This window comes from Protopterus annectens, chromosome 11.part0 (genome assembly GCF_019279795.1).
Source record: "Protopterus annectens isolate FY-2018-M chromosome 11.part0, PAN1.0, whole genome shotgun sequence".
Lineage (NCBI taxonomy): Eukaryota > Metazoa > Chordata > Ceratodontiformes > Protopteridae > Protopterus > Protopterus annectens.
In genome coordinates, this window is record NC_056745.1 from 1,550,414,100 (window position 1) to 1,550,436,768 (window position 22,669).

General features: G+C 43.9%; 1 protein-coding gene across 1 annotated transcript in view; it reads right to left on the minus strand.

The window, feature by feature from the left end:
• The window catches only part of TASOR2 (transcription activation suppressor family member 2), a 2,454,942-nt gene that overhangs the window by 1,668,418 nt on the left and 763,855 nt on the right, over positions 1-22,669 (minus strand). Inside the window, exon 10 of the mRNA XM_044088824.1 lies at positions 7,188-7,288. Coding sequence (XP_043944759.1) covers positions 7,188-7,288 — 101 coding nt within the window. The remainder of the gene's footprint in view (positions 1-7,187; positions 7,289-22,669) is intronic.

Here is a 22,669-nt window from a genome sequence, read left to right on the forward strand (position 1 = left end):
CACCTGTTTGAAGTAAGTCACCAAATGAATTTGCTTCTCTGGCGTAAGGAAAGCCATCTGGGCAGTTTCATTCAAGCTTGCACCCAGGAATGTAAATTTTTTGAGAGGGTACCAGTTGTGATTTTTTTTTTAGTTTATAGTGTGCCCTAGACAAGTTAGAACACTTTTTACAAATGCCAGATGGTTTAGAAGAGTGTCTTTGTTTTCTGCCTGAATTAGACAATCGTCCAGCTATGGATATATTTGAATATTTCTTTGCCTGCAAAATGCAATTACTGGAGCCAGGCACGTTGTAAAGACCCTGGGAGCAGTAGATAAGCCAAAGGGCAGTGCAGAGAACTGGTAATGCAAGCAGCCTGCTTTGAAGCGGAGGTATCTTCTGCAAGATTCCCTGACTGGGATATGCAGGTAAGCCTCTTTTAAATCTAGAGTTGCCAACCAGGCATCTTTGCCTAGCATAGGAAGTAACTGGTGAAGAGTCAGCATCTTGAAATTTTGAATGTCCAGAAAGGTGTTTAGAGTAGATAAGCCCAGGATTGGATGCCATGATTTGTCTTTTCTGGGTACCAGGAAAAGTCTTGAATAGAAACCTTGTCCCTTTTCCTCTTCTGGTACTGGTTGAATAGCCCCCATGCTCATGAGGGAAAGTAGTAAGCCTCACCCACTGATTTGGGGGCAGGTCTGGCCATCCGTTTAGAAATGGCAATGTGTGGAAATGAAATCTGTATCCATGGGATACTATATTTAAAACCCATTTGTCCTGGGTTATAAGTTGCCAGTTTCTTGCATGAAGAGCCAGTTTTCCCCCCAAAGGGGCGGCTAAAAGGTAAGTGCTTCGTAAGTGTAAAGGGAAGTCACTGAGACTGCTTACCATAGGGAGGTGTCTTGTTGTTTCCAGATTTGGAAGAGACACCCCATTGTTTTGTTTTGAAAGTCCCTTGTGACTGAAACCTGGAGCCTTTGGAATGTCTGGGTTTGACTTGAGTGGCTCTCGACGGAACTGGAAAGGACCAGTTCTTAGTAGGCCAGTGCCTACTAAATCTTGGAGGTTGCACTTGTAAGAAATCTTTCACAGTTTGCATAGATTTAGCTTTATCTTCCATCTTTTTTAAAACTTCTTCAGCCTTATTACCAAAGAGACAGTCCTGTTGTAAAGGAGCATCCAACAATTTTGATTTAACATGATCAGGCAGATTTTGCTCTTTGAGCCAAGCATGCCTTCTTTGCACAGACCCAGTTACAGCAGCCTTGCAAGAGGCCTCCAAAGAATCAAAACCACACTGCAAAGTATGTTTTCCAACTTGTTCAGCTGAATGCAATACATCCTGTAAATCTTTGTTTTCCACAGTCAGAAATTAACATCATTTTCTGTTTAAGTAGTCCCATGATATGCTGTTGATATTTTAGCATATGAAATTGACAGTTTAAAGCCCTGATTGCCAAGGTTGCAAAAGTGTAAACCTTCTTACCCCATCTATCCAGCGCCCTGGAATCTCTATCAAAAGGGGTAGGATTTTTAGCTGTAGAAGCCTTAATGCCCTTGGGACCCTGAGAAATGGTTTCAGGATCCGCAACAGGATTTTTGAAAAGGAATTTGTGGGAGTCAGGGACCCTGTATTATCTGTCTGGCTTACAAGGAGCCGGAGGCAGAGAATCAGGAGCCATAATAGATTCTGAAAAAACATCATCAACAATGTCTAGAACAACTGCAGTGATGGTGCTGCAGTAGCGTTGTCGCCTCACAGTTAGATGTTGCCCGTTCGATTCTCAGAGCGTCTTCTGTGTGGCGACATGCGTGAATGGGCGTTCCTTCGTTGAAGGTTGTGCGTTAGGCCCGGCAAGCCAGCACGTAAAAATCTACTGCCAATCATTAGCGGACCGGAGTTCCGCTGTGGTGACCCCTAACCGGGAAAAGCCGAAAGACACAACAACAACGTCTAGAACAGGAGGTACAGCCAAAGGCCTATGCTGAGGAAGAAGAAAATCCCTAAGTCTCTTTTTAGATTCAGAGAAATCCTGACTTTCCCAGTGGAAATGTTCCCATAATGTATGTAAAGTTTCCCCAAAAGAAAAATCCTCAGGGGGAGAAGCAGAAGGAATGAAATCTTCTGCATCAGAGTCTTCATAAGTAGGTATAGACAAATTCCTACTCTTTAGATGAGTCAGAGGAAATAGAATCCTGTTCAGAAGAATCATAATCAATGTCTTGCCTAGGCCTCTTAGAAGGGGGGGATTGGCTACCCCTGATCAGAGTAATTAAATCTTCAGCCGTTTTGATCATCTGTTTTTTAGGCATAGGGACCTGCACATGTGGCCCAGGCAGTGTTTTTTTTAGGCATAGCTCGTGATTTTGGCCTTAGTTTTGAAGATGGTGTTGGTCTAATATACAAATCTGTAGGCCTGAAAACACCCACAGAAGCCGGTGCCTGCACAGTGGCTCCGGACCCATCCAAGGTAGAGACATCCACGGGTTCCATAACTGAAGCATCTCGTGGCATACCGGACTCACAATGGGTCTCAGTAGAGGCCTGCGAATCAGAAGTAGCGGGTATCAGGGGCTGCAAAAGCACCTCATTGAGTACCGGCAAACTGGTGACTGGCTTAGGAGAAGCATTGTCAACAGTTCTGGACCTCAACGGCCTGTCTCTTTTTTTTTGGTGTTTTTTAGGTATTCTGGTAGTCGGATTGCTAACCGACGCCACTTCTGGATCAAGCGTGAGCCAAAATATTTAGAAGCACAAAACCAACAGCAAGGTACGTTATGGTCAGGGCCTAGGCAAGGACTACAGTACAAATGAAAATCCTTATAGGTATTTGCTTCCCACAAGTAATGCAATTATTAACTTTTACTGACATCGGTAAAGAAGAAGAAAAAGTTCCCCCCAACTGGGTACTTAGCTTTTTAGTTGAAGACTTCGGATCTGAAAATCGAAAACGAAAATTTCAGGAGTCGGCCGACCGGCACTTGCAAACTGCTTCTGCTTCGGGCACCACGCGGCAAGAAAGACTGATGTAATGGCATCGGCTGCATGTTTTATACCCCTGATGACCTGACGTCATGGAAGAAGGGACAGCAACTGATGCAGGACCCAAGACTTTGTTAATCAGGCCGACTGAGGGCAACCTGCCAGCAGACTACCCAAATGTAATGACTGCAACAGTAAAACACGAAGAACATCTGCTTCGGGCACCGCACAGCAAGAAAGACTGATGTAATGGCGTCGGCTGCATGTTTTATACCCCTGACGACCTGACGTCATGGAAGAAGTGACAGCATCCGACGCAGAAATCAGAAGACTCTGGTATTCAGGCCGGCTGAGGGCTACCTGCAGGCAGATAACCCCAATGTGATGACTGTAACAGTGAAACACGAAGAAGATCCACAGGGCCCTCATTCCTGCCTCCTGAAATCCCCTGATCGCCAGGACACATTTGCTTTTCTTCTGCTAGTGTACAATGAATAATTATTTCTCACTCTCTCTGGTGTTCCCAGTTTTTAGCATGTTTTCTTTCTGCTGTTATGATTATATCTTTACCAATATCGGTCTTGGCTGCTTTCGCATGGTCAGCTATGCAGCATGCAGATGATGTACCCTATCAATTAAAACATCCTGCTGTTAAATACCTGTCTGGTAGCTTATTTGTATTTTCAAAAAATGAATACAATCTATTCTTTCCAGTTTCTTTTTGTTGTTGTTGTGTCTTTCGGCTTTTCCCGGTTAGAGGTCGCCACAGCGGAACTCCGGTCCTCTAATGATTGGCAGTAGATTTTTACGTGCCGAGTTGCCAGCCCTGACACTTAACCTTCAACGAAGGTACACCCATTCACGCATGTCTCCACACAGAAGACGCTCTAGCTGAGAATCGAACAGGACAACGTCTTACTGTGAGGTGACAACGCTACTGCAGCACCACCACCGCAGTCTTTCCAGTTTATCTCAGGCCGTCTCTGCATGCTCCATCTTCTAACTCTTCTATTTCTGAAACAGTGCTTTAGATGCCTTGTATTCACCTAGTCTTTCCTTTACTTCAGCTTCTGATTTCTGCAATTTTATCAGCTCATCTGAAGAGCTACTTCAAGTTTCTTCTATTTTTTCCAGATTTTTTTCATTTGAGCTTGTATACTGGACGGCGCAGTGGTGCAGCAGTAGCATTGTCACCTCACAGCAAGAGGTTCTCCGGTTCGATTGTCGCCTGGGGTGCCTTCTGTGTAGAGTCTGCATGTCCTCCCTGCGTTCGTGTGGGTTTCTTCCGGGTGCTCCGGTTTCCTCCCACGTTACAAAGACATGTATCTGGAGCCTTTCTCCCAGGGCCTACACTGAAAATTGGCTTTGTTCCAAGTCGGACTTTCCCAGTTAACAAATGTTAAATAAATAAATAAATACTCCTGAAGTATCTCAGTTATTTACACCTCTGAGTGGATTTCATTTTTTCATCTTAATTATTGACAGCCATCTCCTGTATTAAGGCTGAAACTACCTGCTTTTTGATAAACAGCTACAATGTTTTTGCCAGCCAGAGCCTCTTCCTTCCCCCTTCCAACTAATTTTTCTCCTATCTTTTCCATTTTTTTGCTGGCATCCAGGCAATACAATTACTATCCAGTAACTGAATTGTATGCAAACTGATAACTTTTATTAGCTTTTTAAAACAATTTCTCAGTTTTACATTCAAAAGCTCTAATGAACTTGTTCAGTGTGCAGCCACCTTGGAAGCTCTCTCAACAACTTTTGATTTTTTTGTCTCTAATTTTAGATTTAAAACAAGGACTGTTGGTATATAACTTTCTTATGAACACCTTACCACTGGAGTGATTTTTTCCCATAATGGCAGCCAGAAACTGATCAATCTATGATTTGCTTTAATTCCCCAAGCACTGAACTCAGGAACTGACCCAGCTAACACATATGCTGAATGTTTAATGTAACATTCCGCTCAGCACTTCCCAGGTGGTCATTACCATTAACGTCAACCTGAGGTTAGGAGTTCCATTTGTCATCTGTTCACAAGATTTTACTTCGATGAAAAGTCCAACACTCCAAGAGAATGGTTTTATATAGAAATGCAGCCAAACTAGCACCCTACTGACTTTTACTAGTAGCCATTTTATAAACAGGACAACACAAATACAGCATGCTACCATTTACCTCTAGCACTTTTAAGTTGTTTAAAGTAACATGCTAAAAAAATAAATAAATAAATAAAAATTTTCCAGCATAATTCAAAATCCAGCTGACACCACCATCATCTTGCCTGCTCCGAGGAAAAATGAAGCACTCTTACCAATTCTATTATGTATGGCCATAACTCTCTGCAATTATTGCAGTATACAATCATTGACATGCCACTGATGAGTTGAGTAGTAGCTACATAACGGCTATGCATGCCTCCTCATGGACAGTTACTTTCTGAATAAACTGTCTTGTAAAGAACACCAATCTGCAGAATAAACTCGTATCTGAATATTACAGAAGGTGTAAAAGGTAAGGAATGTACTTCATTTACTTTTTACACTCTTTATAACACTGAGGTATGACTGTTTCACTCTCTCAAAGTACTGTGCCACAGCTGCAAACTGTACTCAGATTTAACGAGTCTACTGCCATTACTAGTACAAGGAGTATTAGCCATCACTTAAGTCTCAGAACAAAGAAAGGCCCAAATAGTTGCAATGCCTTTAGTTAAATTACAGTAAGAAGTTCATAAGATATGCTCAATGTCGCAAGCAACTGACACCGCAAAGGAAGTAGCTTAAATGATTCTCCACTATTGCCCTACAGCTACTCCAGGGAGGTACATCTCAAGTCATTCACACCAACACGGACAATGACAGAGTCACATTTGTACTTGTTGTGGAGTGACCTGAGTGCGTGCATTATGTGGTGGATCCTGGCACCCGACAGGCAGCTGACAGTAACTTTCACCTTGTTTAGCCTGGTGAGTGGAACATCAGTGTGCCTGACTATAGAATCACCTATGACTAGAGTGATGGGTACGTTGTTATGCCTTATCGGCTGTGGTTGAGTGGCACACTGAGTTTGTGGGCTATGTGTCTTTTCGGTTGTGTTGGGGGGTGGAGGTTGCTTGCGTTTCTGCTTTAGAGGTCCCTGTTGCTTGGACAGATTTTTATTGAGAGCCTCCGCGAATGTAGGTGTGTGTTTTGTGTTTCTATGTGTGTGTTTTGGTGGTGTAGGTTTTGAGGGACTATGTGATGGGTGTGGTGTGGTGCAAGTGTTTACCTTCTCCTCTTGACTGCCTAGTCCAGTCTTGGGTGAAGAGAGCTTTGTTTCCAGTTTGGCTATGTAAGTGCATCTCTCGCAGGTTGTAGTGTTGGGTGGCAAGAGGAGAGGGTTGTCTGTGTACATGAGGCAATCACTGCATTGCCCCAAGATGCCCAGACTCATCAGGTAGACAGAAGAAATTCACTGGGAGCTGACCCTTAGACATGCCTGGATAGGTGCTTATTTATTAAGTACTAAAAACTGTTTTCCTCTAGACAAGTGAGGAAAGTTGAGTGCTGTTAGTGCTTGCAACAAGTACTGAGCTCAAAGAAACAGATTTGATTGCTAAAACTAAAACTGGCTAGCTCTAAGGGAAAATTTGAAGAGCAGACTTTATGGCGCCGGGAATACTTTAGCCCTAGCTAAGCGGTAATGCATAAAGTGTTGGAATACCTTTATACCTCAAAATCAGTAATGCACTGCTCCAAATACCTCTTTATGCTATCAATTTAACACTCTATGCTACATGTTTTATTTACTTCGTGTCTGCTTTATTTACTTGGTTAATTCATTTGTTAACCAGGTAGATGTACTGACCTGAAGAACCATGACCTGGGCTAAAGAAAAAACACAGCACAGCCTCTACAGAATATTGACAGTAACAATTATAACATATATCAATACAGTGTGGACAGAATGTAGAGCACAGTAAATAGATCAACATCGAAGTGGCTACAGAATGCATTCAAACATAAAATATATATACGAACCATACAAAGTACACCTTCTAACAACACACAATGGACCACATCATTGACATTTAATTACTGCAAGACAGCACTGTATGCAACAGCAGTGTCTCTACAGACCCATAAATAGTTGGGCAATGGTATCTGTGTACACTGTTTAGGATCTCTGTATGGCTGAACAATAAATGACAAAGGGCATGGCAAATGCAAAGCTTACCCTCTATTTCCCTGTAACATTCCTTCCGGAAGACTGCTTCTGCTAGCTTTTTCTTTAAGTCAGTGAGTGAAACAACATATTTTATTTCAAGCTGAGCTGGTCTGCAAAGAAATACAACATTATTTTAAACAAATACAGAAAACCAAAACATAAAAGAGCAAAGTATTAAATACAATTACATATTCCAGGTCTTGTCTCTTCACTTTGTAAAACAATATGTAGTTAGGGCAAAACAAATAACCTTAGACATATCCCATGTGAACTGCTCCTCAGTACATTAAATTTGCCAGTCATTAATTCACCAGTTCATAACATACAGGTTCTTACCATATTTACATGATCTGGGACTGAATCTTCCCCAGTGGGTCCTTGTTAAGTTCATCTTCACCTCCAATTAGCACTTGGCATTTTCTGTGAAATCAGTGAAATTCAGCATTGGGGATGCCTGCATGCTGTGATGTAGCATATCAGCAATAAGCATGCGTCAACTTACCCTGCCTGATCATCCCCCACTTCACTAACAAGAACCATCCTGCAAATCAATAATCAGCAATGAAGATTTGACACATATACTATTAAACTAATGTAGAACCAAAAACCTTCCAAACAATTAAAATTCCAACAGACGAGGATGACAATGGAGGTACTCATCTAGCGTGGATTGAGGGATAATCCCTCAGGAGGGTAATCTTGAGGATCAATTAATAAAGTATGAATGCATTAGTTACAGCAAATATAAAGAAGCCTATTTGATAAATCCTTGGCTGGGATTTGTTCCAACAGCAGCCACTACAATGTAAAGAGCCAAAGGACTGCACACCAAGCAGAGAACTTTGTATCTGGAGTACTAACTTCACAAATGCAGCCAACGTCCTGAAGCAGTGGCTCACCCAATAATGCCTCTATTCAGTGCTCCACCTTCAACAGTGTGGCACAGAAGCCTACAGTAGAGGCTTCCAAGATGGCTGTACACTGAGTTAACAGTTTAATTCTAGCTCTCCCAGTGTGAAAACAGAAACTTAGAAAAGATACCCAGTGAATTTATATTTCTGGGTAAATTTCAGTAACTGCCTAGTAAGTGCACTACCTGGATGCCAGGAAAAAGAAATACAGGGGACCTGAAAGAAAATCAGCTACAAAAGTTGAGGAAAAAACTGACTGGGAAAAGTACTGCAGCTGTTCAGCAAAAAGCAGTTCAAGTTCCAGTCATGACTTCCAGTAACCTAGAGGAAAGCACAAGACAAGTGCAAACAAACTGGATACAAATAAATGAAACGCTAAAGGAGTACATCAACTCAAACAACATAAGACTGGAAAAAATGGAAGAAGCTTTAAACACATATTCAGATGAGGGGATAAAACTGCAAACATCAGAGGTCGAAATAAAGAAAAGGCTCGATAAACATGAGACTGCTCAAGGAGAGATGTTTCAAAAAATAACACAATTAGAGGACACAGTATGTAGGGAAAAAGTACAGTTTTGTACCTACCATAAATGTAGATGTCCGATAGATATGCAACTGCAGTCATAACATATGGGTTGTCCTGCCTCAGGCAGCCCTCGGTCAACCGGATTCCAAAGTCTGGGTCCGACGTCAGCTGATGTCGCATTTCTCTCCGACGTCAGAGCGGCTGGAGTATATAAGCATCAGCCGACGCCATTTTCTTCAGTGTTTCTTGCCCCAGATGCCAGGTGCCCTCCAAGGAAGGCTGTAATCAAATTGGAGGACAAAAACAGGATTCCAGACAAATAAGTAAGCAATAAACAGATACACCATAACAGATATCCCCAGCTAAGAGAAACAGGGATAGGAGTGGACCCAAGGCATAGAGGGGTATGGAGGGAGGGAAAACCGACTGCAGTTGCATATCTATCGAACATCTACATTTATGGTAGGTACAAAACTGTACTATGTCCTTCAAGAATGCAACTGCAGTCATAACATATGGGTAGAATACCATAGCTTAGCTGGGGGAGGAGGAATGCGCTAGGAAAGAGATGGTGTGGCAATCAAACCCTGCAGGACTGCCAAAGCAAAACCTGCTCTGGATCTGGAGTATAGAGGGAGATTGTAGTGTTTGGAGAATGTATGCACGGAGCTCCATGTAGCAGCTTCTAGAATGTCCTTTGTAGGCACCCCTCTTAAGAATGCTGTAGAGGTGGCTGTAGCTCTGGTGGAGTGTGGTCTGACATTGGCTGGAACATTCTTCCCATGGAAGGAATAACAAAATCTGATGCAATGTCCAATCCATTTTGAAATAGTCTGTTTTGAAATTGCTTTTCCTTGTACTCCAGGGGCGTAAGCTACAAAAAGTTGATCAGATTTCCTACTGGTCTTGGTCCTGTCCAGGTAGTAGCGAAGTTGTCTGTGAATGTCCAAGGTATGTAACAGTCTTTCCCCTTTGTTCTCAGGATTGGGGAAGAAAGCAGGCAGATGAATAGCTTGATTTAAAGAAACCCTAGATACCACCTTTGGCATAAAAGTAGGGTTGGTTCTTAAGGAGACCCTGTCTCTGTGAAAGATTATGAACGGTGGTATTGCCATTAGGGCCTGTAGTTCCGAAACCCTTCTTGCTGAGGTAATTGCCAACAGGAAAGCTGTCTTCCATGAGAGAAATTGTAAGTCCACTGAAGCTGCTGGCTCAAACGGAGGTAGAGTCAGTTTTTCTAGGACAAAGTTGAGGTCCCAAGCTGGCACTGGAGCCTTTCTTGGTGGCTTAATATTCTTGATTCCCCTGAGGAATTGTCTTAGCAAAGGATGTGAAAACACAGGTGGATCGGTATTATATCTAGCTGAAATAGCTGAAGCCTGTATCTTTATGGAAGAATATGAGAGTCCATTCTGTAGCATATCTGCCAAGTATTCCAGGATGAGTGGGATGTTCAATAGTGATGCATCATGTCCCTTGCTGGTATTCCAAATGCTGAATCTCTTCCATTTTGCTAAGTAAACCTTTCTGGTGGATAGTCTTCGAGCTTCTGTTAATATCCGCTGAACTTCCTTGGAGAGAGATGGATTGAGGTTATTCATGGGATCTCCCAGGCTGTTAGCTGCAGTGTCTGAAGGTTTGGATGCACTGTTTTGAAGTTGTGTTGAGTCAAAAGTAGGGGCCATTGTGGAAGGGCCCACTTCTTGTTGTGACATATGCTCCGTAGTAGTGGGTAGCAGTGTTGTCTTGGCCAGTCTGGAGCTATTAGGATCCCCTTGGGTCTCTCTGCTTTGATCTTTAGTAATACTGTGGTCATCAGTGGCAGAGGTGGGAATGCATAGATTTTTAGGAAGTTCCAGTTGAATGAAAGAGCATCAATTTTCCAAGCTTGTGGATGGTATGTCCTTGAACAGAATTTTTGTAGATGATGGTTGAGGTGAGAGGCAAATAGGTCTACTTCTGGCCTGCCCCATGTCGAGGTGAGCTGTGTGAAGATCTTCGGATGTAACCTCCACTCGTGTGGATCTATGAAATTCCTGCTTAGGCTGTCCGCCAGCACATTGTCTTTGCCTGGAACAAACTGGGATTATAACTGTATGTTTAGGCTCAGTGATTTTTCCCAAAGATTCATTGTCAGTCTGCAAAGGGGGTAAGAATGGGTGCCCCCTTGCTTGTTTATATACCACATCACAGTGGTCTTGTCTGTCCGTATCAATAAATGGCCTTGCTGAAGTTGTTGTCGAAAGGCCTCGATGGCATGCATTACTGCCAGCATTTCCTTTTGGTTTATATGCAGATGTGTTTCCTTTGGAGACCATTGTCCTTGTATACATCTGCCTTCCATGTGCGCCCCCCCATCCAAGGTCTGAGGCGTCTGTGATCATGGTCTGTGTTATCTGAGGTTTTTTGAATGACATACCTGTGTTTGCCTGGCTTACCGAGGCCCACCATAGGAATTCCTTTTGTAGGCATGGAATGAGCGGTATGGTAGCCTCTAAGTTGTTGCTGTGCTGAGACCATAGGCTTTTTAGGTACCATTGAAGCTTTCTCATGTGTAGTCTTGCTAATGGAACCAGGAGAATGCAGGATGCCATGTAACCCAGGGCCTGTAGGAATCTCCTTGCAGTCATCTGGGTGAGTTTTGCCAAAACGTTGAAATAATGAGTTAACTTCTCTTGCTTGTCTTCTGTCAGGTAAGGCATTTGAGAGGCTGTGTCCAGATTGGCTCCTAAGAAGGTTATTTGCTGGGATGGTTGAAGTCTTGACTTTTGGAAGTTGACTGTGTATCCCAGAGCCTGAAGTAATTGTATGACATAGTTCAAGTTTTTTGTCAACATCAATTTGTCGTCCGCTTGTATGAGGCAGTCGTCCAGGTATGGGTAAATTTGGATTCCCTGGAGCCTGCAATGAGCAATTACTGAAGCCAGGCATTTTGTGAATACTCTGGGCGCAGTAGATAAGCCAAATGGCAATGCTGAGAATTGATAATGCTCTGGCCCTGCAAGAAATCTGAGGTATCTTCTGCAGCTGTGTCTGATAGGGACATGCAGGTATGCCTCCTTGAGGTCCAGAGTAATCAGCCAAGACCCCTTGCCCAGCATGGGAAGGAGTTGCTGTAGAGTCAGCATTTTGAACTTTGGTACTATGAGAAAAGTGTTTAATGTGGACAAATCCAGTATTGGTCTCCATTGAGTTTCTTTTATTGGAACAAGGAACAGTCTTGAGTAAAACCCCTGACCTTGTTCTTGTTGTGGAACTCTTTCTATTGCTTTGATCTGAGCAAGCAGAGAAATTTGCTTGATAGCCTCTGCCCTCTGGTTTTGTGGTAGGTTTGGCATGCCTTGTTTTCTTGGTAAGGTATGAAAATGGAACCTGTAACCTTGATCTATAATGTCCAAAATCCATTTGTCCTTTGTCAATCTGTGCCAATTGTCTGAAAACAGAGATAATTTTCCGCCCAAGGGAGCTTCTATTTGCTCCTTGGTCAGCGGACGTAGAGGAAAGTCATTGAGATTGTGCCTGTGGGGCAGGGGAGACCCCTGTGTCACTTCTTTGGTTTGCTGGCTGCCACTGTCGTCCCCTGTAAGGACCTCTGTATTGTCCTCTTCCTCGGCCACACCTGTTTTTACCCCTTTGAAATTTTTCAGGATTAGGAAAGGACCAGTTTTTTGAAGGCCAATTCCTGCTGAATCTGGGGGGCTGAACCTGGAGGAAATCTTTGACCGTCTGAACTGATTTTGCTTTTTCCTCGATGGACTTTCACACATCTTTAGCATTAGCACCAAAAAGCTTGTTCTTTTCCAAGGGTGCATCCAGAAGTTTTGCCTTAACGTGATCTGGTAGAGGTTGTTCTTTTAACCATGCATGTCTACGAATGACTGCCCCTGTCATAGCTGCCCTACATGAAGCTTCCAATGCATCATATCCACACTGCAGAAAGTGATTGCTGACTTGCTGAGAATTATGTACAGCTCCCTGCAAAGACTTCCTGTCTAAAGGATCAGGAGAGGCCAATGTTTTCTGTAAATCATCTAACAGGTAATCCTGATACTGTAACATATGAAAGAGGCAATTCAGAGCTCTCATAGATAAAGTAGTGGAGGTGTAGACCTTTTTCCCCCATCTCTCTAATGACCTAGCTTCCCTGTTGGAAGGCAAGGGATTTTTAGAGGTGGAAGCTGAAACACCTTTAGGTCCCTGAGAAATAGTTTCTAAATCAACAGCATGGGCCCTGAATAAATGGGAATGTGTTTCTGAGACCCTGTAATATCTGTCTGGCTTGGCTGGAGCAGGAGGAAGAGAATCAGGGGTAACACTGGAGTCAGAATATAGATCATCCAAAACATCAAGCACAGGAGGAATAGCTAAGGGCCTGTGCTGGGGCTTTTTAAGGAAGGTTCGAAAGCGCTTTCTGGAATCAGAATATTCCTGGCCTTGCCACTTGAAATGTTCCCTCATGGTATGCAGAACTTCCCCAAAAGAAATATCCTCAGGAGGGGAGGCCGAGGGGATGGAATCCTCTGCATCCGAGTCCTCATAGGTCTGGAAGAGCTCTTCCTGGCCATCGGAGTGGACAGAATCCTCAGAATCTTCATCTGTTGAATGGGTCAGAGGGTTCAACCCGGGGCCTCTTATCAGAAGGAGGCTGGGATCCTCTCTCAGGATGGGCCTGTGAACCTCTAATCATGGAAATTAAGTCTGCGGCCATAGTCATGATTTGTGTCTCAGGAGTAGGCTGAGGAAAGGCTTTAGCAGCAAGGTGCTTGGTCTTGCTGGCTGCCTTAGCACGAGTGTAGGCCTTAATAGACATGGCCATAGGAGGCCTAGCAGCTCCACGTGCAGGAGTGACCTTATCTACAGCAATGGTCTCGGGCATTTCCTCGGTTTCAGTATCCGGAGGAAAATCTATAACTGGCGTCGGAGTGGTATCCGGTATCGGAGTCGTCGGCAATGCAGTGTCTTCGGTTCGGAGCGGTGGAAAAACCGTCTCAGGGGGAACCGGAGCACTCGCGGTAGGTTTTGGCGTGGTGGTAGACGCGGGCCGAGTATGTCGGTCCCGGTCTTTTCGTTTCTTGGGAGTTTGCGATGTCGGAAGTTCCGACGGCATTGTATAAGCAAATTTTTCGGCAAAAAAGTCTTCAGCGAACTCCGCCCGGCGCCTGAGAGTGCGCTTATTGAAGCGAGCACAGGCGACACAGGCCGAGACGTCGTGGTCTGGGCCAAGGCAAGGAAGACAGTAAGAGTGGAAATCCTTATGAGGTATTTGTTTACCACAAGACAGACAATTGTTAACTTTTTGAGTAATTTCTGACATCGGCTGAGGCAAGAAAAGGTCCCCAACGGGGTACTTAGCTTTTTTGATGACTTCGGATTCGAAGAATACAGGAGCTGACCCACCGGCACTTGCGAACTGCTTCTGCTTCGGGCACCGCGCGGCAAGAAAGACTGAAGAAAATGTTGTCGGCTGATGCTTATACACTCCAGCCGCTCTGACGTCGGAGAGAAATGCGACATCAGCCGACGTCGGACCCAGACTTTGGAATCCGGCCGACCGAGGGCTGCCTGAGGCAGGACAACCCATATGTTATGACTGCAGTTGCATTCTTGAAGGACATCATGAGATTTTCTGCTGTACCAGAGAAGCTGAAGGAACAGACTGCATTAACTTTATGAAAGCACAAAATAAGCAACTGGGTGGTATTCCACAGCAGGAGATGTTAACTAAAAGGGCACATCATGTGTATGCTCCAAACCTGGCTATGAGAAAGCAACGTAGACCTTTAATAGTGAAGATGCATCCTATCAGCAGAAGGAGTTGATTCTGACAACTGTGACAGAAAGACAAAGTATGAAAAGTGGGACAGCAATGTGTTTGCGGAGAATGATTATTCATTGTACACCAGGCAGAAGAGGAGTAAATTTATTCCAATATTCAGGGAATGTCGAGAAGCAGGCATGAGATTCAAATTGCTGTACCCAGCTATCTTTAAAATGTTCATCCTGGGAGAGACAAAATAATTTTTTGATGAACTACATGCTAAGGAAGAAATACAGACTTGTCCAAAAAAGTGAGCTGTGAAACAGAAGGAGATTCTGTTTCTTGTTCTTCTGGTAATAAAGACGATAGAGAGACAATGACAGTGAAATGTTTTCCAATGTTTCAACGGAAAATGCTTGAGAGAATGAAAAAAGAACAAGAGTCAACTACAAGAATCAAGAGTACACTCGAAATGAAACAGAGACAGAATATAGGAGATTGAGATGAACAGCTGTAAAACCAGTAATTTAGAAACTGACAAATGTGGGCTTACAAAGCAAACCAAATGATGAAAGGTTAATATTGGTGGCACAAGATAGTGGGCTACGTACATGCTGGTTTACAAAGTCCATTGAACAAGTGGGAGAAACAGACAAATGTAGGTTTTGTAAATCAGAATTGGAAACAGTTACACACCTCGTTGCTGGCTGCGATACACTAATGGCAGAAGGACTGTATACTGAAATACATATTAATGTGGCAAGACTATTGCACTAGGTATTGTGCAAAAGTACAGTTTTGTACCTACCATAAATGTAGATGTCCGATAGATATGCAACTGCAGTCCTGACATATGGGTTGTCCTGCCTCCCTGCTTGTTTATATACCACATGACAGTGGTGTTGTCTGTCCTTATTAGCAGATGACCTTGTTGAAAGGATTGCCCGAAGGCCTCAATTGCATGTATCACTGCCAACATCTCTTTTTGGTTTATGTGCAGATGCATTTCCCTGGGAGTCCATTGCCCTTGAATGCATCTGCCCTCCATGTGCGCCCCCCAACCATGATCTGAGGCGTCTGTTGCAATGGTTTGGCTTGTTAGAGGTTTGTTGAAAGACATGCCTTTGTTTAAATGACTTGCTTGAGCCCAACACAAAAATTCCCTTTGCAGGCATGGAATGAGTGGTATTACGTCTTCTAGATTGTGGCTGTGTTGAGACCATAAACTTTTTAGGCACCATTGTAGCTTTCTCATGTGTAGTCTTGCCAGAGGGACCAGAAGAATGCAAGATGCCATGAACCCCAGGGCCTGCAGGATTTTCCTTGCGGTCAGCTGGGTAAGCTTTGCTAGGCTTTTGAAGTAATCTGGTAAATGTTCTTGTTTCTCCTCTGTGAGGAAAGCCATTTGTGATTGTGTGTCCAGTTTGGCTCCTAGAAAAATAATCTGTTGGGATGGCAGTAGTCTTGATTTTTGAATGTTGACTGTGTATCCCAAAGCTTGTAGTAACTGAATGACATAGTCCAAGTTTCTTATCAAGGTTTGTTTGCTGTCTGCTTGTATAAGGCAGTCGTCCAGGTAAGGGTATATTTGAATCCCCTGGAGCCTGCAGTGTGCAACTACTGATGCCAGGCATTTCGTGAATACTCTGGGCGCAGTAGATAAGCCAAACGGCAATGCTGAGAATTGATAATGCTCTGACCCTGCAAGAAATCTGAGGTATCTTCTGCAACTGTGTCTGATTGGGACATGCAGGTATGCCTCCTTGAGGTCCAGAGTAACCAGCCAAGACCCCTTGCCCAGCATGGGAAGGAGTTGCTGTAAAGTCAGCATTTTCAATTTTGGCACAATGAGAAAAGTGTTTAGAGCGGACAAGTCCAGTATAGGTCTCCATTGCTTTTCTTTTCTTGGAACAAGGAACAGTCTTGAGTAGAATCCCTGGCCTTGTTCCTGAGGAGGAACCTTTTCTATTGCTTTGATTTGTAGCAGCTTTGAAACTTGTATGAGTGCCTCTACCCTTTGATTGTGTGGCAGGTTTGGCATGCCTTGTCTTGTCGGTAAGGTATGGAAGTGGAACCTGTAACCTTTCTCTACTATGTCCAGAATCCATTTGTCCTTGGTTAAAATGTGCCAGTTCTTTGAGAATAAGGATAATTTTCCGCCTAGAGGTGCTTCTCTTTGAGCCTTGGTCAGCGGAGTGAAAGTCAAGTCATTGTGATTGTCCCTGTGGTGCAGCTGAACTCCCTGCGCCACTTCTCTGATTTGGTGGTTGCCATTGGCGTCCCCTGTAGGAGCCTCGGTATTGCCCTCTACCTTGAGCACGCCTGTTTTTTCCCCTTTGAAACTTGTCAGTGTCTGGAAAGGACCAATTCTTTGAAGGCCAATTCCTGCTGAATCTGGGTGGCTGAACCTGGAGGAAATCCTTGACTGTCTGTACTGATTTAGCCTTTTCCTCAATAAACTTCAACACATCCTGTGCATTAGCACCAAAAAGCTTCTGTTTTTCCAGCGGTGCATCTAGGAGCTTTACTTTAATATGGTCTGGCAGTGGCTGTTCTTTCAGCCAAGCATGTCTACGTATAATGGCCCCTGTCATAGCTGCCCTACATGAAGCTTCCAATGCATCATAACCACACTGAAGAAAATGATTGCTAACCTGCTGAGTGTTATGAACCAAATCCTGCAATGCCTTTCTATCTATAGGCTCAGGAGAGGCTAACTTTTTCTGCAAATCATCCATTACGTAATCCTGGTACTGAAACATATGAAAAAGACAGTTAAGTGACCTCATGGCAAGGGTGGAAGAGGTATAAACTTTTTTGCCCCATCTCTCCAGGGACCTTGATTCCCTGTCTGCGGCCAAAGGGTTTTTGGTCGAGGAAGTAGCCACTCCTTTGGGCCCCTGAGAAATAGTTTCTAGATCCACAGAGTGGGCCTTAAAGAGATGCTTATGAGTTTCAGGAACCCTGCAATATCTGTCTGGCTTGACAGGAGCAGGAGGGAGAGAATCAGGGGAAGCACTGGAGTCTGAGTACACATCATCCAAGACATCCAACACTGGAGGAATAGCTAATGGTCTGTGCTGGGGTAACTTAAGGAAGGTACGTAGCCTTTTCCTGGAGTCAGAGAATTCCTGACCCTGCCACTGAAAATGTTCTCTCATGGAGTGGAGAACTTCTCCGAAAGAAATATCCTCTGGGGGAGAGGCAGAAGGAATTGATTCCTCAGCATCAGAGTCCTCGTAGGCCTGTAAGGATTCTTCCTGGGTATCCGAGTGCTCTGAATCCCTAGAGGCTTCATCTGAAGAGAGGGTATCTGTCTGCTCAGTCCTAGGCCTTTTATCTACAGGAGGCTGAGAACCTCTGTCTGGATGTGACTGAGAACCTCTGATTAAAGAGATTAGATCTGCAGCTAGGGTCATGATCTGTTTATCAGAAGAGGGGCCCTGGGAAAAAGATTTAGGAGGATGGGCCTCAGCCTGGCTGGCAGCCTTAGCACGTGTGTAGGCCTTGATGGACATGGAGACCGGAGGCCTAGCTGCCCCACGTGCAGGAGTAACTTTATCCACTGGTATGGTGTCAGGTAAATCTTGAGCTTCGGTTTCGGGAGGAAAATCAACAACCGGCTCCGGGGAAACCTCCGGGACTGAAGTACGCGGTAAAGTGGTGTCGTTGGCCTGGAGCGGTTGAATTACCGCCTCCGAAGAGACCGATGCACTCGCGGAAGGCTTAGGCGTATCGGTGGACGACGCGGGCCGAGGATGTCGGTCCTGGTCCTTACATTTTTTGGAAATATGTGCTGTCGGTTGTTCCGACGGCATGATATAAGCGTAATTTTTGCCAAAAAAGTCTTTGGCCAATTCTGCCCGGCACCTGAGTGTGCGCTTATTAAAGCAAGCACAGGCAGCACAGGCCGAGACGTCGTGGTCTGGGCCCAGGCAGGGAAGGCAGTAAGAATGGAAGTCCTTATGAGGTATTTGTTTACCACAAGACACACAATTATTAACCTTTTCAATTTTTTCTGACATCGGCTGAGACAAGAAAAATGTTCCCCAACGGGGTACTTAGCTTTTTGATGACTTCGGTAACTGAAAACACAGGAGCTGACCGACCGGCACTTGCGAACTGCTTCTGCTTCGGGCACCGCGCGGCAAGAAAGACTGAAGAAGATGGCGTCGGCAGATGCCTTTATACCCCAGCCGCTCTGACGTCGGGGAGTAGGCGACATTGGCCGACGCCGGACCCGGACATTGGAATCCGGCCGACCGAAGGTCTGCCTGAGGCAGGACAACCCATATGTCAGGACTGCAGTTGCATTCTTGAAGGACATCATTATGTTACTGAAGTGGCTGAAAAACACTGGAAACATGAACCACAAGGCATCATAGAAAATGATGAAGTCTACATCACATGGGATCATCCATTACCTACAGCTCAAAAGACAAATGCTAGAAAACCAGATATAATGGTTCAAGAAAAAAAGACAAAACTAGCACGGATCATTGAAATCGCCACACCTAGTAAGTACAGTGTCCTGCATACAGAGAGACACAAAGTTATAAAATGTCAGGATTTGCAAGCAGAAATGAGAGCAATGTGGAAGAAAGATATGCAGATGGTTCCAATAATAGTAGGAGCAATGGGTCTTATAAACAAAGAATCGACAATCATAATTAGATATGCTACCAATACATGTAACTCTGTACACATTGCAGGAGGGGTCATTACTGGCACATTGTGGGTGCTGCAAAGAGCACTTTTGGCTGACATCAAAGAGTGAAACAATACTAATTAGGAATGGGGTCCATTCCTGTTATGGTATTAGAAACCCAAAAGATTTGGAAAAATTACAAAAACTGGGAGAGCTATAAAGAGAAGACAAAATCAGACAGCAGTTAGATGAAGCACAGGCTGCACTATGCATTTTAGCATGGAAAACCTTTGCTTTAAGTTAACTCAAGTCTCTGAGTGTGGCTGTTAGTTTGGAACATCTGTTTCTATTAACAGGGTAAAACTACAATATCTGAAAATGTACATGGTTTTCTGTGTTGGTTTTAGCGGGGGTATTGGGGTTGTGGCTTTTTTTTGTTTGTGAGCTTTCAACAAAACAAAAACTTTTGTAAGATGTGACAGGCTCATGCAAGAAATCTGGAACTAGACATTTAACAATAAAGCTGTTATACATAAAAAGTGGGAATAATAACTTTTTAATATGAATTATGCTTTCTGTAATGTCTTTAAATGTCAATGGTCTAACAGGTAAATACAAAAAAAAAAAAAAGAAAAGAGTAGTGAACTATACTAAAATTGTGGAGTGCAAAAGTACAGTTGTGTACACTTACCATAAATGTAGATGTTCAAGTGTATTCACTGTTGCAGTCATTACATTTGGGTAATCTGCTGGCAGGCTGCCCTCAGTTGGCCTGATTAACAAAAGTCTTGGGTCCTGCGTCGGATGCTGTCCCTTCTTCCATGACGTCAGGTCGTCAGGGTTATCAAACATGCAACCGTCGTCATTACATCAGTTTTTTCTTGCCGCAGATGTCAGGTTCCCAAATGGGGAGCAAAATATATATATATATATATATATATATATATATATATATATATATATAATTAAAAACACAAACGGGGCTGGAGGGAGGGCACCCAGGACTGCAACAGGGAATACACTCGAACATCTACATTTATGGTAAGTGTACACAACTGTACTATTTTCTTCGTGTTTCACTGTTGCAGTCATTACATCTGGGTAGATTTCCAAAGCTATGGTTGGGAGGGATGGATTTATACAGCATTAGGACCAGCTATAAGGCCCTGCAAAACAGCAGTGGCAAAGCCAACTCTGGATTTAGAGAAAATTGCTAAGTGATAATGCTTGGTGAAAGTATGAACTGAACTCCAGGTAGCAGCTTCTAGAATATCCCTGGTAGGAACACCTCTGAGAAAGGCTGCAGAGGTAGATGCAGCCCTTGTGGAATGAGATCTGATCCCCTGGGGGATAGGTTTTCCATGGTGCTTATAGCAGAAATTAATGCAATGACTTATCCATTTAGAAATGGTTTGCTTTGAAATAGCCTTCCCCTCTGCCCCTGCAGCAAATGCTACCAGCAGTTGTTCCAATTTTCTTCGAGATTAAGTCCTGTCCAAGTAGAATCTAAATTGTCTGTGTACATCCAATGAATGCAGAATCCACTCACACTTGTTCTGCGGATTGGGAAAGAAAGTAGGAAAATGAATGGACTGATTAAGAGCCACACTGGATACCACCTTAGGCATGAAGGATGGATTGGTTCTGTGGGATACCCTGTCCGCATGAAAGATGATGAAAGTCTCCACTGCTATAAGGACCTGTAATTCAGATATCCTTCTAGCTGAAATGATTGCTAAAAGGAAGGCTGTTTTCCAAGAAAGAAATGTTAAGTCTGCAGTAGCAGCTGGCTCGAAAGGAGGTAGAGTGAGTTTCTCCAATACAAAGTTAAGGTCTCAGGCAGGGGTTGGAGCTCTCCTGGGTGGTCTCAAGTTTGTGGCCCCTCTGAGGTACTGCTTGAGCAGAGGATGAGAAAAGAGGGGCGGTTCTGTGCTGAAATGGCTGAGGCATGGATTTTAATGGAGGAAAAGCAAGGCCCTTGTGAAGCATCTCAGTTAAGTATTGCAAAATTTGAGGTAAATTGGGCGCTGCTGTGCTCATCCCTTGAAATTGATTCCAGGCACAGAATCTTTTTTCATTTGTCAGCATAAGATTTTCTAGTACTAGGTCTTCTCGCCTCCAAAATGACATCCATCACAGGTTTGCTGAGGGATGCTAAAGTGGAGTTTACGTGATTAGCCAAGCTGCAAGGTTCAATGTTGGGAGCTGAGAATGCAGGATTTGGTTCTCCTGCTGAGACAGTAAGGAAGGTGTCTGGGGCAGGCGCCATGGAGAAATTTGTGACACTGCACAGGAGTGGGTGCCAGTGTTGGCCTGGCAAGTCTGGGGCAATCAAAATCATTTTTGGTTTGTCCTGTTTACTTTTTGCAGAACTTTGGAGAGCAGAGGCAGAGGGGGAAAGGCATTGACTGATAGGTTTTTCCAGCTGAAGGACACAGCATCCACCTTCCAAGGCTTTTTTGTGAGGAGTTACTGTGCAAAATTTGTCCAACTGGTAGTTCTGGGGTGAGGCAAAAAGATCTATGTCTGGGCTCCCCCATTTGCTTGTCAACATACTGAAAATCCGTAGTTCCAGTTTCCATTCGTTCAGGTCCTAGAGATTTCTGCTTAGTTCGTCTGCCAGAATATTCAGCTTTCCTGGCAGGAATTGAGCTTGTAGTTGCACTTGGTAGCTCAAGGCCGTGTTCCACAATGCCATGGCTAGTCTGCAGAGGGGGTAGGAATGTATGTGTACCCCCCTGCTTGTTTATGTACTACATAACCATGGTGTTGTCTGTCTTTACAAGTAGTTTTCTTAGATGAAGGTAGTCCTTGAAGGCTGTCAGAGCATTCTGTACAGATAGCATTTCTTTTTGATTGATATGAAGGTGCATTTGATTTGGGCTTCATTTGCCCTGAATACACTTCCCTGCCAGATGAGCCCCCCATGCGTAGTCTGATGCGTTTGTAGTTAGGGTTTGGGCAGCAGGGGGTGATGTGAATGGCAGTCCCTTGTTTTGGTGGCAGGCCTCTGCCCACCATAGGAACTCCAGGCATAGGCAAGTTATGATAGGAAACATTGTTTCCATGCTGTGACAATGTTGACTCCATAAATGTTTTAAGTACCACTGAAGTTTCCTCATATGCAGTCTTGCATATGGAATTATTAGAATGCAGGAGGCCGTGAACCCCAAAGGCTTGCAGTATTTGTCGTGCAGATAGCAGGGTATTTGTGGCCACCTGTTTGAAGTAAGTCACCAAATGAATTTGCTTTTCTGGCGTGAGGAAAGCCATCTGGGCAGTTTTATTCAAGCTTGCACCCAGGAATGTAATTTTTTGAGAGGGTACCAGTTGTGATTTCTTTTCATTTATGGTGTACTCTAGACAAGTTAGAACCCTTTTTACAAACGCCAGACATTTTAAATGTATGGCCTGGTTTTCTGCCTGAATTAGACAATCGTCCAGGTATGGATATATTTGAATATTTCTTTGCCTGCAAAATGCAATTACTGGAGCCAGGCACTTTGTGAATCCCCTGTGCGCAGTAGACAAGCCAAAGCACAGTGCAGAGAACTGATAATGCAAGTAGTCTGCTTTGAAGCGTAGGTATCTTCTACAAGATTCCCTGACTGGGATATGCAGGTAAGCCAATTTTAAATCTATGCA